Source organism: Myotis daubentonii, chromosome 3 (genome assembly GCF_963259705.1).
Source record: "Myotis daubentonii chromosome 3, mMyoDau2.1, whole genome shotgun sequence".
NCBI classification, from domain to species: Eukaryota; Metazoa; Chordata; class Mammalia; order Chiroptera; family Vespertilionidae; genus Myotis; species Myotis daubentonii.
The window spans coordinates 150,366,277-150,380,455 of record NC_081842.1 but is presented as its reverse complement, the minus strand read 5'-3'; the positions used below and the strand labels follow the sequence as shown (position 1 = coordinate 150,380,455).

The following is a 14,179-nucleotide window of genomic DNA, read 5'->3' as shown; positions in this document are numbered from 1 at the left end:
ATAAGAAGGGAGGAGCAGTGGACCCTGGGCGGGCGACCCAACTCCAGGGAAAGGGGTGGTAGAGAGAATGGCTGGAAGTGCCTAAGGAAGTGGGACTGGACAAAGACCTGGTAGGAGGCTCAAGAAGCCTGGAGGCATTTTTCCAGGATCCACGGGGAAACCCTGGAAAAGCCCACACTCACTCTTCCTCCCACGCGTCTCTAGACAACTGTCAAGGGCAGGACAAGCCAGCTTCCCCTCACCAAGGACCCACAGCTCTGGGGGCAACATCAGTCCTTTCCGAGGCTCAGTCCTGCTCCTGTTCTCGCCAGTGGCAAAAAGTCAGTCTCTTTCCAAGTATGTTGACTTCACACCGTGGCTGGCTTTTTAGAAAACCGAGCAGCTCTCTCCCAGTATATTTTTGTAGCCACGTGGCTTAACCGGAGCTAAAGTTTCCCTAGCCCTGGGGAGAGCTTTTCCAAATATTTTTAGAAAGTTAAAAATACAGCAAAAACAAGCTACGCGCAAGCTGCCTGTTTAGAGAGGGGAGGTAGGATCCGGCAGACGTCTGGGGAAGGGCTGCCTAAGCAGGAGTCAGAGGGCAGGAGGGAGGAGGAGGGGAGTCTTGGTTGGAGAGTAAGCGGTTTTATTTGCAACAGAGGAATTCAGCTATCTAATTTGCCATCATGTGAGCTTTCATTTTAAGGGGTGGAGCAAAAATAAACTGACACGGGGTGGTAGGTATATTTGCTGGAGGCGTGGAGGCAAACAGCAATCATTACTTTGCACTTCATTGAAAACAGCTGGCCAGGGCTCAGAGGCGCTGGTAGCTGGGGAGTTAACTTATTTCACACTCACTACGGATTTGTGCTTGGTTTGCTGGGGTCCCAAAGCAAATCTAAGGGGCCTTTGTGGGTGTTTAAACATCTCTCTTAAAGAAGTTCGTGCTCCTGTGTTTCTGTAGCCAGCAGAGATTGCCACAGAAAGACCGTTTTGCCAATCCCCAACTTCATCAAAGGAGCAAACCAAATGGAGTCTAGCTGTGGAGTGCCCTTCAGACACCCGCTGAAGGTGGGAAAAGACAAGCAGCGCAGCTCCCAGGGACAGCTTCCCTCTGGGCCTTCGCAACTAGCTCTAGAACTCCCCTGAGAAGAGGCCTTTGCCCGTTATCTTGTTCGTTGCTTTTCAGAAAGTCTGGGGTTGCACTCATCCCCTCCTAGCCAAGCCTTCCCCCACTTTGTTGGGCAGGCGCGGAAGGACTGAGGGGCCTCTTCTACAGGAAAGGGCAGGGTTTGAGTTTAGCTTGTAAGCCAGAGTTTGGGGACATTTGAAGTGAGGGTCGCCTGCTGAGATCACCTTTGTAATACTGCTATAGAAAGAAAAGAATGGGGACAAAAATGGAATCCAGGACTCAACTTTCTTCTTGGGACAACCCCACCTCCATCATCCAATTTGCCTAACTTAGATGCAATAGGAAATAATCAAATTTAGAAAAAATTGACACTTTCAAGGGCATGGTTGGGGGGTAGGGAGAATATGACTCTGAAGAAAAGCACATTTGGGAGGACTCTGATGGATAGAGAGCAGCTGCTAGCAGCAGTGGAATATGAGGTTAACTAAGAAACCTTGGTTTCTGTAGATAGCGTGCTTTGTCCATCTATGGAGCCCAAATTCAGCCTGAGAGTGAAGGGGCAGTGGCAGGCTCCTCAGCAAAATGGCTGGTGAGCTGCTGGCGGCAGATGGGTGCTACAGCTTTGTTTGTATTTGTAGGAGGGGTTTTATGTATTTTTCCCAACTGGACCTGAAGTCGCTCTTGGTGGGGAACTTGGGATGTGTGAACTGCAGGCCCCCCTGTGTCAAAGCTGACCAGCCCCAGGGCCAGTGCAGACAGAAGCTGTGGGAGCTAGCCCCCAAGCCTTGGGGAGTGTCCTTCAGGCCCAGGCAGCCCATTTGGTAATTACTCAAACTGAACTGTAAAACTCAGCAGCAGCTAAGATGGCACGAGGAGCATCTGCTGAGCGCCCTGGCACTGGCGTTCCCACTGGCCACAGAGACACCCAGTTTCCAGCCCCGGCCAGCTGCCTGCGTTCCCGGCTCAGCAGGCAGAAAAGGAAAGGGGCAGGCCAGGCCCTTTTGTTAGAATCCAACAAGACCAAGACCATTTTTTAAAACAAATTGATGAGCTGGAGAGAAATCTACAAACCAGTCCCTAATTAGCAAAGGTCTGATCAAGGCACCCAGGCCATTTCCTCCTGGATTTCACTTCTTCCCGTCTTCTTTCCCTCTCCTCCCCAACACAGGCTCCCAAGACAGACACACCACCGTTTTTAAAACGTTTTTTAACTCTGCCAAGGTTCAGACACCCAAGAAAGTTGGAGGACGGGCGTGGATATGTTCAGCGGTGTGTCGTGCCCTGTGGCCCTGCTCTAGGACAGAGTGAGGACAGAGGTCTGGGGATACTTAGATGCGAGACCCTCCTCTCTGGCTCCTCGGGAGGCATCCTCGTGCTGGAGATGGGCGCAGCCCCAGAACTGCACCTCCCCCCACACCCCCCACCTCCCGCCATTCAGTTTTCCCCTCTTATAGAACTGAGTGCTGGGGGAGGGGGGAGGGGGTCCGTTGCTACCCATTCACACACACTCCTAAAGCCGCGGCGGCCTCCTCCACCCTCGGGCAGGTCCCTCATTTTGTGGTCCCAGCTCGTCCGGAGGCTCCGGTAACAAGCCTGGCCCGCCAGTCCCGGCCAGAGTTGCATTCCCTCTCCAGCTTCCCGGCACAGCCTGCTCACTAGGACCAGAGCCTCGGCGCGGGCAGGGGGTTGGATGCCCGTCGGGAAGGAGAAGACAAGGATCAAAGCCGCCACGAGAGTTTGTTAGCCCGGCCTCTGCGAGTCCCCCGGGCGTCCTAATTGCGCGCCCGGCAGCCTCCCGCTCGCAGGCTGTCCCGCTGCGCGGTGCCGGGCCGCAGGCTTCGCAACAGCTGCGAGGCCCACGGAGCCGCGGCCGCCCGCCCGACACCGGGACCCCGGCGGCCCCGGAGGAGCCCGGGGAGAAGGAGGAGGGGCGGGCAGACCGGGTAGGGGGGTGGAGGGGGGGGTCCATCGGCTGGGAAAGTTGGCCGCTCCGGGAGCGATCGCCCGGCAGCCTGCAAGCGCGGACCGTCTCCGGCGGCTGCTCCGAAATGTCCATTTAAAAAGAAAGGCAATCACGCATAATAGCGGCTCTGAATGGGGCCAGCATGAAACTCTGAGCTGTGTTTATACACGTCAACGCAACGTCTTTGCCGATTTTACAGATTCTTAATATCCCCGGATTCTTTTCTTTTTCTAAATCAAATCTGACGCTTCATCAGAATACATTCTGCTTTAGTAAAATCAGCTCCCTCGGATTTCATCGCTTGTTAAAAAAAGATAAACTTTATTTTTTGTCATTTTCAATCACAAAAAAATCTATATTCTTGTCTAAGCATGTATTTTACTGAATCAAAAAGACATGAAAAGGAAAATCATATTTTACTAACGTATATAAGTGACTCTTTTTTGGACAACATATAATAAATATGATATATCACTTATCACTCGGTCTTTCCAATGTACACTTTTTTTTTCCATATTATGGAGCATGCCACTTTTCCAAAAGAAAAAAGGTCATGAGAAATCAGTGCAAAGTTCTCAGTCACCCTCCTCTTTTCTCTGGGGCAGACGGAGTGTCCACGGTGACGCCCTCTGCCTCGGGCCGTCTGTCCGTCTGCAGGTCTCGGCCCTTGCCGTTCGCTCTCCGCGCCCTTCTCGCTTCTCTCCTTGCCCCTCCCCCTCCCTCCCCCTGATCCCTAAAGTCATTTTTTTAAAAAAAAAGAACTTGAGGTTTCGTTTTTTTTTGTTGATGTTTTCACTTACTGGTCGAACTTTGTGTGGGGTCAGCGTTCTCGCCAGTCACGCTGCTGTGGGAGCTCTCCAGCCCCGTCCCTGGGGGTGGGGAGAGGGGCGCGGGGGCTGGCTCCTGGGGGGCCCCGCCCCTGGCTGAGTGTCTTCCTCTCTCGCTCGGCTTCCCGGGCGGACGCCGGGGAGGCCCTGGGCCGGTGCGGGGAGAGGAAGCGCAGCCTTCCGAGTAGGGGAGGAGGCGAGGGAGGGACTGCCGCACGCCTCGGTTCCCCTTCCTCACCGGGGGTGCGGGGTGCCGGGCATGGGGTTGGACAAAGGGTTGAGAGCCGGCTGGCCCCCGGGCCCCAGGCCGTGGATGAGCACTCGGGGCACCAGGGGCCGCTGCAGCTGGGGGTGGGGCGCGGGGGGAGTCCGGTACATGCTGCTGTACATGGCGGCGGCGGCCGCGGCGGCGGTCGTGCTGTCCATGCTGCCCAGCAGGCTCGGATGGTAGAAGTAGGGCGACGGGAACATCCTCTGCAGCGCCGAGTAGTTCCCCGCCTCGGCCAGCAGCTCCAGGCCCACCGCCGTCTGCCGCTTCCACTTGGTCCTGGAAAGAAGTGGACGTGCACGCACCGCGCGGCCGGCCGTGGGCACGGCCCGGGCACCCAAGTCCCCTCTCTGCCCTGTCCCGCCCTCTCCTCCGGGGGGACAGGGGGCCGACAGAGCTCCGAGAACCCAGAATGAACCGCATCCCCTAACACCCCCCCCAACACACACACACACACACACACACACACACACACACACCACCCTCTTCTCCCGGAGTGACCACCATCCAAGTCAATTTCTTAAATTACACCGTCAATGGCTGAGACTTTCGCCAATGGAACTCTACGAGCTCTGCTGCCTTTTCCTGGCCCTTGGCTCTACTGCTGTCCCCCCCCCACCACCACCACCACCACACACACACAGTTTGGGTACCTCCTGAAACTTTCCCGGCGGCCAGCTAAGACCACTGTGTCTACAGGCGGTCTTCTCCCTCCTCCTCTAATTCCTTTTCCCAGCCAGTGGCTCCCCAACAACCCCAGAGGGTCCGCTCTCTGCCCCTCCCCCCTTTCTCCTGGCCTAGTGAGCAGAAACGGTAAACAAAGGGACGCAGACACCCCCGAGCCGGGACCCTGGCCCTGCTCAGTCCCCGGGGGGTGTGGAGACTCGTCTCTCTCATCAACCTGACAGGACCTTACGGCAGGCAGGGGACTGAGGGTGGGGAAGGCGGCGACGAGGTTTCCAAACGGAATTCGTTAGAGGGAGGAAGGGCTCTCCCGAGGGGTCAGTGCCTCGGGGCCATTCTGGGAGGGGGAAAATGCTTTTCCAGATATTGTCTCCTCAGGGAGAGAGTAACAATTAAAACCTGTGATCAGCTTCTCTCGGTCTCCTCCCGCCCCTGTGCACCTCTGTTAAGAAGCAGAAGAGAGCGGGCCTTGGCTCAAATGCCACACGGAGGAGCTCAGGGCTGGTGGGCCGTCCATACCCAGCGGCTGCAGCCAAATTAATAAACATGCCGCCCATTTTAAATTGGCTACAAATGACGCTAATACTTTCCGACAGAATTAGGGTGGCTGGAACCGTATGTAATGAGACAGAAAATTATGGTAAAGATGACAACTGGATAGGCATTTCCAACCACACTTATGGACGATTAAAACACAGGCGAGAGCAAAGGAGGGAGAGAGAGAAAAATCGAGACAAGGGAGACAACTGCCAGGCTTGAAACACACTGTAACCTGGGCCTCAGGTCGCCTGGGTTCCCTCTGCAGTTCGGGGGCCTGCAAGCTCTGCCAGCCGCTTTCCTCATTTCCTTGCAAGGTTCCAGGCGAGCTCTGAATTCGTTAGAGGGAGGGCTGGTACAGGGAACAGATACTCAGGCTGGATGCTTGGCCAGCTGCCCCGTTCTCCGGCCTGCTGCTGCCCACCTTACCCTCTCCTGGCTGCCTCACAGGCCAAGGCAAGGACATTGGAACTGAGGCCAGGGGGGCAGTTCTTCGGAGACTGAAATAAGTAGCTAGGACGTGTGGCCAGCTACAGACGTTCAGAACCAGCCTGGGGCAGGCCCGAAGGGGGCACCTCGCATGCTCCACCAGCCTCAGTGTCAGCTGCCCAGATGTCTCCATTTGAGAAGGTGGGGCCTGATGGACGTGGGGACAAAGTGGGGGAAATTCCAACCACTCGGATTTGAGAGTGAAAGTAGCACATGTTAAGACCCTTAGTGCAAAACTCTCTGAACTCCAGCTGCTCCTCAGCAGCTCTTTCCTTGGGGGGGGGGTGGCTGATCCCTGCCCCTGCTTGAGAGCCCCCAAGTGACCACTCCAGGCCCTCTGAGTCCCCTCTTTTCTCTCAAGGCCAGGAAAAAAGATTGGTGCTCTGGTCACAACCTGGATGGCCAGGCACTTTGCTCCCCCACACAGCCTCCCTTACCTGCGGTTCTGGTACCAGGTCTTGACCTGGGTGTCAGTGAGGTTGAGCGAAGCTGCCAGGTCCATGCGGTCCTGCACGCTCAGGTACTTCTGCCGCTCAAAGCTACGCTCCAGTTGGTTGAGCTGGTGATCAGAAAAAGCCGTCCTGGCTTTGCGAGGCTTTTTGGCTCTCACAGGGGGACTCTCTCGGCTACTCGTAATCTCCCGGTCTCCTTCCTCCTTTGTTCCTATGACAGAAACCCAGACACAGTTTAGTAAAGTAACCTGGAACAGGGAAGGGTGGAGTGTCCTTCTGGCACATACTTCCACATTCCCAAGCCAGTCACTGGTCTTCCGGGACCACACTCTTCTTACACACATACTTGGGCCTCAGCCAGTGTGGAAAAAGAGGGCCAATTTCTGGATAAGGAGTGTGGAACCTTGTGCGGAGCTTCCAAAAGCGTTCTAAAAGGGTATCTGATCTCCCCACCTTTGAAATGTAAAAGAAAAAAAACTTTACAATAAAGTATCCTTTTGTTATTGTTTCCTTGCTGGAGGGGGCGCGGGGAGGAAGGAAGATCCTGCCCCTCTCCTTTATTGTCTTTCACTAAGATTTTTTTTTTCTGATTTTCTAGTTTTCAAAAGGTCTTTCTGGTGTGTGTGTGTGTGTGTGTGTGTGTGTGTGTGTGTGTGTGTGTGTTTTGAGGAGGGGGCACCTTTTTCATTTTACTTTTTCTGTTTACTCAAAGTCATAGCATTTGTTTTCCTTTTTCAGGTGCACTTGGGAAACATTGGACTCAAGCTCTCTGCAGCTGCTTGCATCAAGCCTTTTAAAGCTTCAGAAAGAATGTGTCACCCAGACCCCGAGCTGAGCTCAAAACCACTGAGCCCATTCCGGTGACAGCCCAGAGATTTCCGGATTCCATTTGTCAACTTTGGTTTTTTACTGAAATGCTGGGAAATCGATATGTCAATCCCTCTCTGCTTGTACCCGTTTTTGCTGTGCTCCTTGATCTTCCCTGCAGGAAGAACAATAATCTCTCTAATTGACCCACTGGGGAGGTTGGTGCACACAAAAATCGCAGGACCAGACTGTACATCTGTTTGGGGCACTATTATGCTAATGCTGTAATAGTAAAATGGGAGCCAACATCCCATCTTCCAGTCAGCACACATCTTTCCCAGAGATGGCAAAGATTAATAATAGTAATAATAATAATGATGAACATCTTAGTAAAGGGGGGGAAAACTTTCCTTTTATGTTAAAAGTCTTTTGCCATAAAGACCAGAACACTTATGAAGTTGTCTGGGGAAATAAATGAAAAAGGGAGTTGGAAGACAATTTCAAGTGTCATCTTCTGATTTTACAAAAATAGATAAATTCAATTCCATAAATTTTACATTTATAAATTCTATGCCCCAGTTTCTAATAAAGAGCCAGAAATCTTCCTAAAATGCAGCTATTCAGTTGGGGCCATCGAGTAAGAAGGGTGTTCTAAAAATACTGAAAAGCTGATGATAACATTTTACCTTGTGAACGTTCCTATGTAGACCACGATCTAATTTTTTTTTAAGTTGCTCTGTTAATCAACTCGGACACTCTTCCCTGATTAAGTCTGGTAATTCCTGTGATGGTGTTTAGAAAATACGGTGTGGAAAGGGGATGGAATGATTTTCATTAACTAGTAAGCACCACGTTGTGATCCCACCCGGAGACACCAACGAGCTCAGCCTGTTTCTCTCTCCCAGTCTCCCTATTCCCACTCACAAGGTCTCTGGCCTGAAAAACCTCCAGTCCTTTCCCGTAAGATCACCTCCGCCGCTGGCCCCTTCCTAATAAATTCAAATCAAGTAAAACCACGAAAGAAGGTGGGTGTCGGCGGCGTGGGTTGAGAGGTAGACCTGTAACCACAAACAGAACTTGGGCCGAGTCCTCCCTCCCGCTTGCGGGTTTGGACTGTGGCGGCGACCTCGCCAGAGATGATGCCGGAGTAGCTCCCCATCGGAGAAATCTGCGGGAGACCGCAGGGTGACGGGGAACCCGCAGGAGACGCCGGACGACCGGGGCAGCGGGACTCACCGTGGCATTTGAGGTCGCCCTGGGAATCCTCCCGCTTGTCCAGCTTGCTTTTGCTGTCCTCCTGCTCCAGCTTGGGCCTGAAGCTCTCGTGCGCCGCATTGCTCTCCGGCTTCGGGGTGTGGTGGGGCGAGGAGACGCTGGTGCTGTAGGGCGCGCACGCCGCCAGAGGTTTGCTGTCGCCCAGGATGTCCTTAATTAAGAAGGAGGAGGTGGAAGTCCTGGGGGCTGAGGCGGCCGAGCCCGGATGCTGGGCGGGAGGCTGCGGCGGCGGCGGCGGCTGCGGCGGCGATGGCTGCAAACTTGGCGCGGGGGCCGCGGCGGGCGGCGGCGGCGGCTGGCTGTGGTGCAGGTGGTGGTGATGCTGGGGCCCGTCGGCTACCAGATGCGGCTCCGGAGGCTCCATGGTGACCGAGATGGGAGAGGAAGGCGCCGTTCCGACCGTATCAATCTCTGAACAGGGGGACGGAGTGGCCTGACTCCTAAAATCCGCGGTCCTCGCCTCGCCGAGCGGGCGGAAATCTCCGTTCATCATGCCGGGGCTGCCCGAGCTGGCGCTGGACAGAATCGTGTCTATTCCGAAACTCGAGCCGCTGGCCCCTTCCATTGTTGTCATTTCTACATGAGGTCCACGCCGCTCCGCCGCTCCGCAGCCGCCCCAACAAAGCAAAGGAAGCTATCGATCGCAAAACAAAATAAACACTGAACAATGTTGCCGCTTAAAAAAAAAAAGGTGGGGAGGGGAGGGAAGGAAGGATAATGGGGAGGTGGCAATCGGTGGACAGCTTCGACACAACTTTCCCTCCTTATGCAAAAAGTAGGGGTGGGGAGAAAGGAAGACGGGGGCAAAGTTACGAGAATTGTTGCGGAAGCCTGGAGCTCCCGCTCCAGGAACCTCCGCGCATGTGGGGGGGGCGGCGGCGGCGGCGCGAGGGACCCCGGCGAAGACGCAGGCGACGGGAGGGGACCCCTAAAGCCGCTGCCGCTGCCGGTGCCCCTGCCGCTGCCGCCCGGGTCTGCTCTCCGCCCGGCACCAGGCGGCAGCGGCGGCGGCGGACGCGACAGGTGCAGCGACCGCGAAGCCCCGGCGGCTGCGAGCCCTCGATCTCCCCCGCGGCTCCCCAGGTGGCTGCCGCGCGCGCCCCGGCGCCCCGGAGCGGAGTTTCTGAACTTTCTTGCAAAGTTGCGGAGCCGACGCCGCGGCGGCCGCGGCCACTACAGGAGGCGGAGGAGGGGAAGGAGGAGCAGGAGCAGAAGGCGGCGGAGACGCGACGCCGTGCGACTCCGGCCGCTGCCGGGCGCGTTCGCTTGTAATCCGGCTCCTGGCGGGTGGCGCCGACCCCCTCCCGTGACGTCACGGCCACGGCCGGCTCCCCGCGCCGCCCCGGGCCCGCGCCCCCGCCGCCGAGGCCGCGCGCCGGGCCCCGCGCCCCGATTGGCAGCACCGCGCGAGCGAGCGACGCCGACGTGCCGGGAGCCAATGGCCGCGCGGCTCGCGAGCCCGTCAGCGCGCGCGGCTCGGCCCCGCTGCTCTTTTGAGAAGCCTCTGATCCCGGCGCCCGCAGCCCCCAGCCCAGCGCCCAGTCCTGCAGCGGCCCCCGCGTCCTCACCAGGCGGGAGGGCAGAGAGAGAGGGGGGCAGAGAGCGGGGGAGCCTGGATAAGGGGACCGCGGGGGTAAAAGAGAGGCAGGGTAGTCAGGATGTGCTCGTTTTCTTAAGAAACCCGAAGAGGGAGGGAAAGAGTACAAGAGGGGAAAAGCAATCTGGCCGGCTTACCTTTACACTCCCGCGCGCCCCCCCCCCCCCCAGCGCAGCAACCACAAACACGCGTTTGGTTAGGCGGAGGCCACGGGGAGCAGAGGAAGGGGGTCCCCGAAGGAACCCGCCGGGAAGTGTTCAGACCAGCATCCAGAGTTCGGGGTGCGCGGGGGACTCCGAGCTCTGATTTCTCCCCCCACTCCCTTCCCTTCCCACCCAGGCGCCCGGGCTCTGGCCCTGCTCTGTGGCGGGTCCCCAGACGGGGGTGGAGACGGGTCCGCGTCCACGCGGCACTCTCCGGAGGAGTGGGGAAGGGACCCAGTCTCTTGGCCCTCCCGCCTAGTCACCAATCGGGGCCTGTGACGGAAGAGGCGGCTGGCCGGACACTTTCTCCGGAGCGGGGGAGATAAACCCCAGGCGTGCTGCGCTGGCGAGGGCAGCCGCGGCTCACTGCGGTGTCGGGCGGGCGCGGGATTCAGAAACTTGGGTGGTAGGTCCGCAGCCAGTTTTCAGCCAATATCTCCTCTCTCTCTCTCTCTCTCTCTCTCTCTCTCTCTCTCTCTCTCTCTCTCCTTCCCTCCCTCCCTCCCTCCCTCCCTCCTCCCTTCTTCCCTCCTCCCTTCTTCCCTCCCTCCCTCTCTTGTTTGGAAAGGAAACAGTCACTGTGGATCCGCTGGGGGACCTGCGGCTGGCGTGACTGCGACGCCCCGTCGGAGGGTATCAACTTGCATTATTTTCTCCGGGACGTCTCCAGCCTGTCTCTTGTTGAATGTCAGCGTAATGGGAAGTGCCAGTGACAAGACGGCGTATTACTCCTGATTAAGTGCCGTGTCAACCTAATTAGCGGAGTAATTATAAGGTGCTAATGAATGATTCAAAGTTCTTTGAGTTACATTTTACTCCGAATTACCATTTTAAGAACCCTATGCACCGGAGTGGCTGGCATTTCTTCCGCGGCTAAGTGCAGAATGATGCTGTAAAGTGGCCGTTAAAGTCTTCAGGGGCTGGGCCGAAATCTGGGGTTTAGTTGTGGTCCTGAAGGTCACTGCCTGGAGAACCTGTTTCTTTCTTTCTTTCTTTCTTTCTTTCTTTCTTTCTTTCTTTCTTTCTTTCTTTCTTTCTTTCTTTCTTTCTTTCTTTCTTTCTTTCTTTCTTTCTTTCTTTCTTTCTTTCTTTCTTTCTTCCTTTCTTTCTTCCTTCCTTCCTTCCTTCCTTCCTTCCTTCCTTCCTTCCTTCCTTCCTTCCTTCCTTCCTTCCTCTCTCTCTCTCTCTCTCTCTCTCTCTCTCTCTCTCTCTCTCTCTCCCCCTCCCTCCCTCCCTCCCCCCTCCCTCCCTCCCTTCCTTCCTTCCTTCCTTTTCTTTTTTCGTTCTTTCTTCAATTGAGGGCCGGGGATGGGGGTGGGGGTCAGAAAGGCAAATGACCTCCTGGGACCCGATACCGCCTTTCTGTGGAACCGGATCCGCGCGAGCCCTGATCAGGAAGGGGCACTGGGAGACGCATCCTCCCTGCGTTTTCCCAGGGAGTTACATGCGTTTGACCCAGAAAAGGCCCGCACTGTTGCAAGGGTGTGTGGAACTGCGTCTTATCTTCTGCACGCCGTCTTTTTCAGGGGTCTGTCTCTGAGGAGAGCAGCGGGGAGAGAGACAGGAGGCGAGGACATGTGCATTCCGGGCCGCTCTGGCTATTGTCGGAAGGCCAGGGGCGTTTGGCTGAGGAGTCGGGGTTGGTGCGCGATGGCGGGGATGCGGGGCGGGCGGCGGGCAGAGGACCGCCGAGGAGTGCGGGAGGCCCTCCGGAGGCGTGTTGGGCCGGCTGGCCAGCTGGGGTCGAGCCCCTCTGGGCCGGGAAGCCGCAGAGGGCCCGGATAATGCCCGGAGCGGGCTGAGATCCTCCTGGGAGCCTGCTGGCCCGGCCTGGGCCTTTCGGCCAGAGGGATTTTACAACCAGGAGCCCGGGACTCGAAGGGCGTCCATCACATGGAAGGCTGCAATGTCCCCCCCTTAAGGCTGGTACCTCACACCCTCGTGGCCTCGGCACCCGCGCCCCTGGCGCACTCGGCTGCTGTGGGAAGGGCGCCGGGCCTGTCCGAACTACAGGCCTACGATACACATTCTTCCCTTCAAATGATCAATTAGGGCGCTTCTCACTCAGACATCACCCACTAACTTCGCAAATGAGGCTACAGCATACACTTTCCTCGCAGGCTATTCTGGGTGGGAAGTAGGGAGGAGGACAAACAAATTTAAGATCCAGAACTGGTGGCACTGCACAAATCAGTTATTCTTGACCTTGATAATTCATTTCAGCCTGTTTTGGTTTTGTTCCGATGCTTGAAATGACTCAAGAGCTCAAAAGGCTGAGCACACAGTTGTGTTGGGCTGTTGGACAGGACTTTTTGCTTGGAATGATGTACATTAGCGGGAGAGACAGAGATATGACCCTACCAAAAAATGAAATCTAAAAAAAAAGGGAGAGAGGAAGATGTGTTAGGAGAGGGGGGGGTGTTCATTTTTTGAAAACTCCAAAGCAAACAAAACAGACGCCCAGTAGGCCCCACCTTGTGAAGAGCTCGGATCCTGTTTTTCTTAAGGAAAGATTGAGATCCTAGAAGTTTCCTTTGGGTGGGAGTTAGGTCAACTTTCCAGAGAAACCATTGTGGGGGGAAACTGGGACCTTCACTTTATCAAGGCTCTCATCTTAGAGCTACTACCAGAGAGGAAATGCTACTAGTGGCCTAAAGATCCAAAAGAGGGACTCAAAGACTAGACCGAAAACTTTATGGAAAAAAAAACAACACTCTTCGGGGGTTGGGTTTTGTTTCTTAACTTTTCACGGTTCTTTTTTCTCCAGACACAGTCCTCTTTTGCTTTCTGGAAATACACACACACACACACACACACACACATATTCATACATACATACATACACACACTAGGGCAAAAGGAGGTTTACAGTCATGAGTACGTGAAACAAAGTTTATACTTGTTTTATTATTTATTATTGTATTCTTTTCCATACGAACAATTGTAAACTTACTTTTGCACTACCTTGTATATACACCCAAGAAATTATGCCCTTTCTAGCAGAGCAAATGATTTAACTTTTCATTTTAAAAAATAAAAATTCAGAAATAAAAGAGTGCAGATGAATTACATTTTCAATGCCCATGTAACCGGAAAAGAAATGCATGAACTGGATTTAATCTGAGATTTTTTTCCCCACTGGATTTAAAATACAAGCAAATATAATTCCTAAACTGGCATGGATTTGAAAATGATCTTCCACTTTCAGGCCTTCATTTCCTTTAAAAGAAGACAAAGGAAGGAAGAAAATGATTTAATTTTTGGAATATTTTATAATACTTTGCATAAAAAGCAGTTATTTGCCAACTGTGGATAATAGAGAACAACCTTTCCTTTCTGGCTTTGAAAGACACCAGTCCTGATCACTAACGATGCTCCCTCCCCACCACAGGGAAAGTTTCAAACGCTCTGCATTTTAACGTTTCATTCCTCAATACACTCCCTCAGGCTCACTCTTATAACTGAGACTTGGGGTAATGTTTAAGCTGGGTCACCAGGTTTTTTAAAAATGGAACTGAACTTTGAAGAGTTGCACCTATAGATCATGAGGAACTTGGAACTAGTGTTTTTTTCCTGTCATTTTGTTTGAACGTTTCTAAGGGTCCACAAGATAATGCCAACTGACCCGAATGAGGTGCAAAGGCGCTTGTCTCCACTGGGCGGCGCCAAGAGCCCCAAACCAAGACAGCGGCTATTGTTTCTTTCTACGAAAGATGCACGGTAAACAAATAAGCTCTCCCTTTCTAAGGCTGACTCCCTGACGGTAGTGTGTCCTCTCGCCTCCGCTTCAAAGCTACAGGAACCGCGGACATTTTCTTTCTCCCCCACCCCCACCCCCAGTCTATCGATGTATATCCAACTGTCTAAGGGCTGGTGCGTATTTGCTTAGAAAAATAATATAATAAAGAGAAAGACATGAAAACACTGAAATTGAGCCACTTAACAGACTGAGAAACACTGAAAAAG

The 14,179-nt window shown here is 54.4% G+C and overlaps 1 protein-coding gene across 1 annotated transcript; it reads right to left on the bottom strand.

Moving 5' to 3' along the window:
• Positions 1 to 3,375: 3,375 nt before the first annotated feature.
• On the bottom strand, positions 3,376 to 9,613 carry BARHL2 (BarH like homeobox 2). Its single transcript, XM_059688884.1, has 3 exons — positions 8,375 to 9,613; positions 6,317 to 6,542; positions 3,376 to 4,448 (listed from the first exon to the last, which is right to left on the bottom strand). Exons 1-3 carry the CDS (start codon positions 8,985 to 8,987, stop codon positions 4,136 to 4,138), a joined length of 1,152 nt encoding a protein of 383 aa, XP_059544867.1. The 5' UTR covers positions 8,988 to 9,613; the 3' UTR covers positions 3,376 to 4,135.
• Between the last annotated feature and the right edge of the window lie 4,566 nt (positions 9,614 to 14,179).

What these genes read in the sequence shown, in the direction of transcription:
- BARHL2 (XM_059688884.1), bottom strand. Translation starts at nt 8,987, where the DNA reads ATGACAACAATGGAAGGGGCCAGCGGCTCGAGTTTCGGAATAGACACG. An exon ending in GGGCGACCTCAAATGCCACG is followed by an intron (nt 6,543 to 8,374) that starts GTGAGTCCCGCT and finishes TTTCTGTCATAG; the next exon opens with GAACAAAGGAGGAAGGAGAC. An exon ending in ACCTGGTACCAGAACCGCAG is followed by an intron (nt 4,449 to 6,316) that starts GTAAGGGAGGCT and finishes ACTTCTTTCCAG; the next exon opens with GACCAAGTGGAAGCGGCAGA.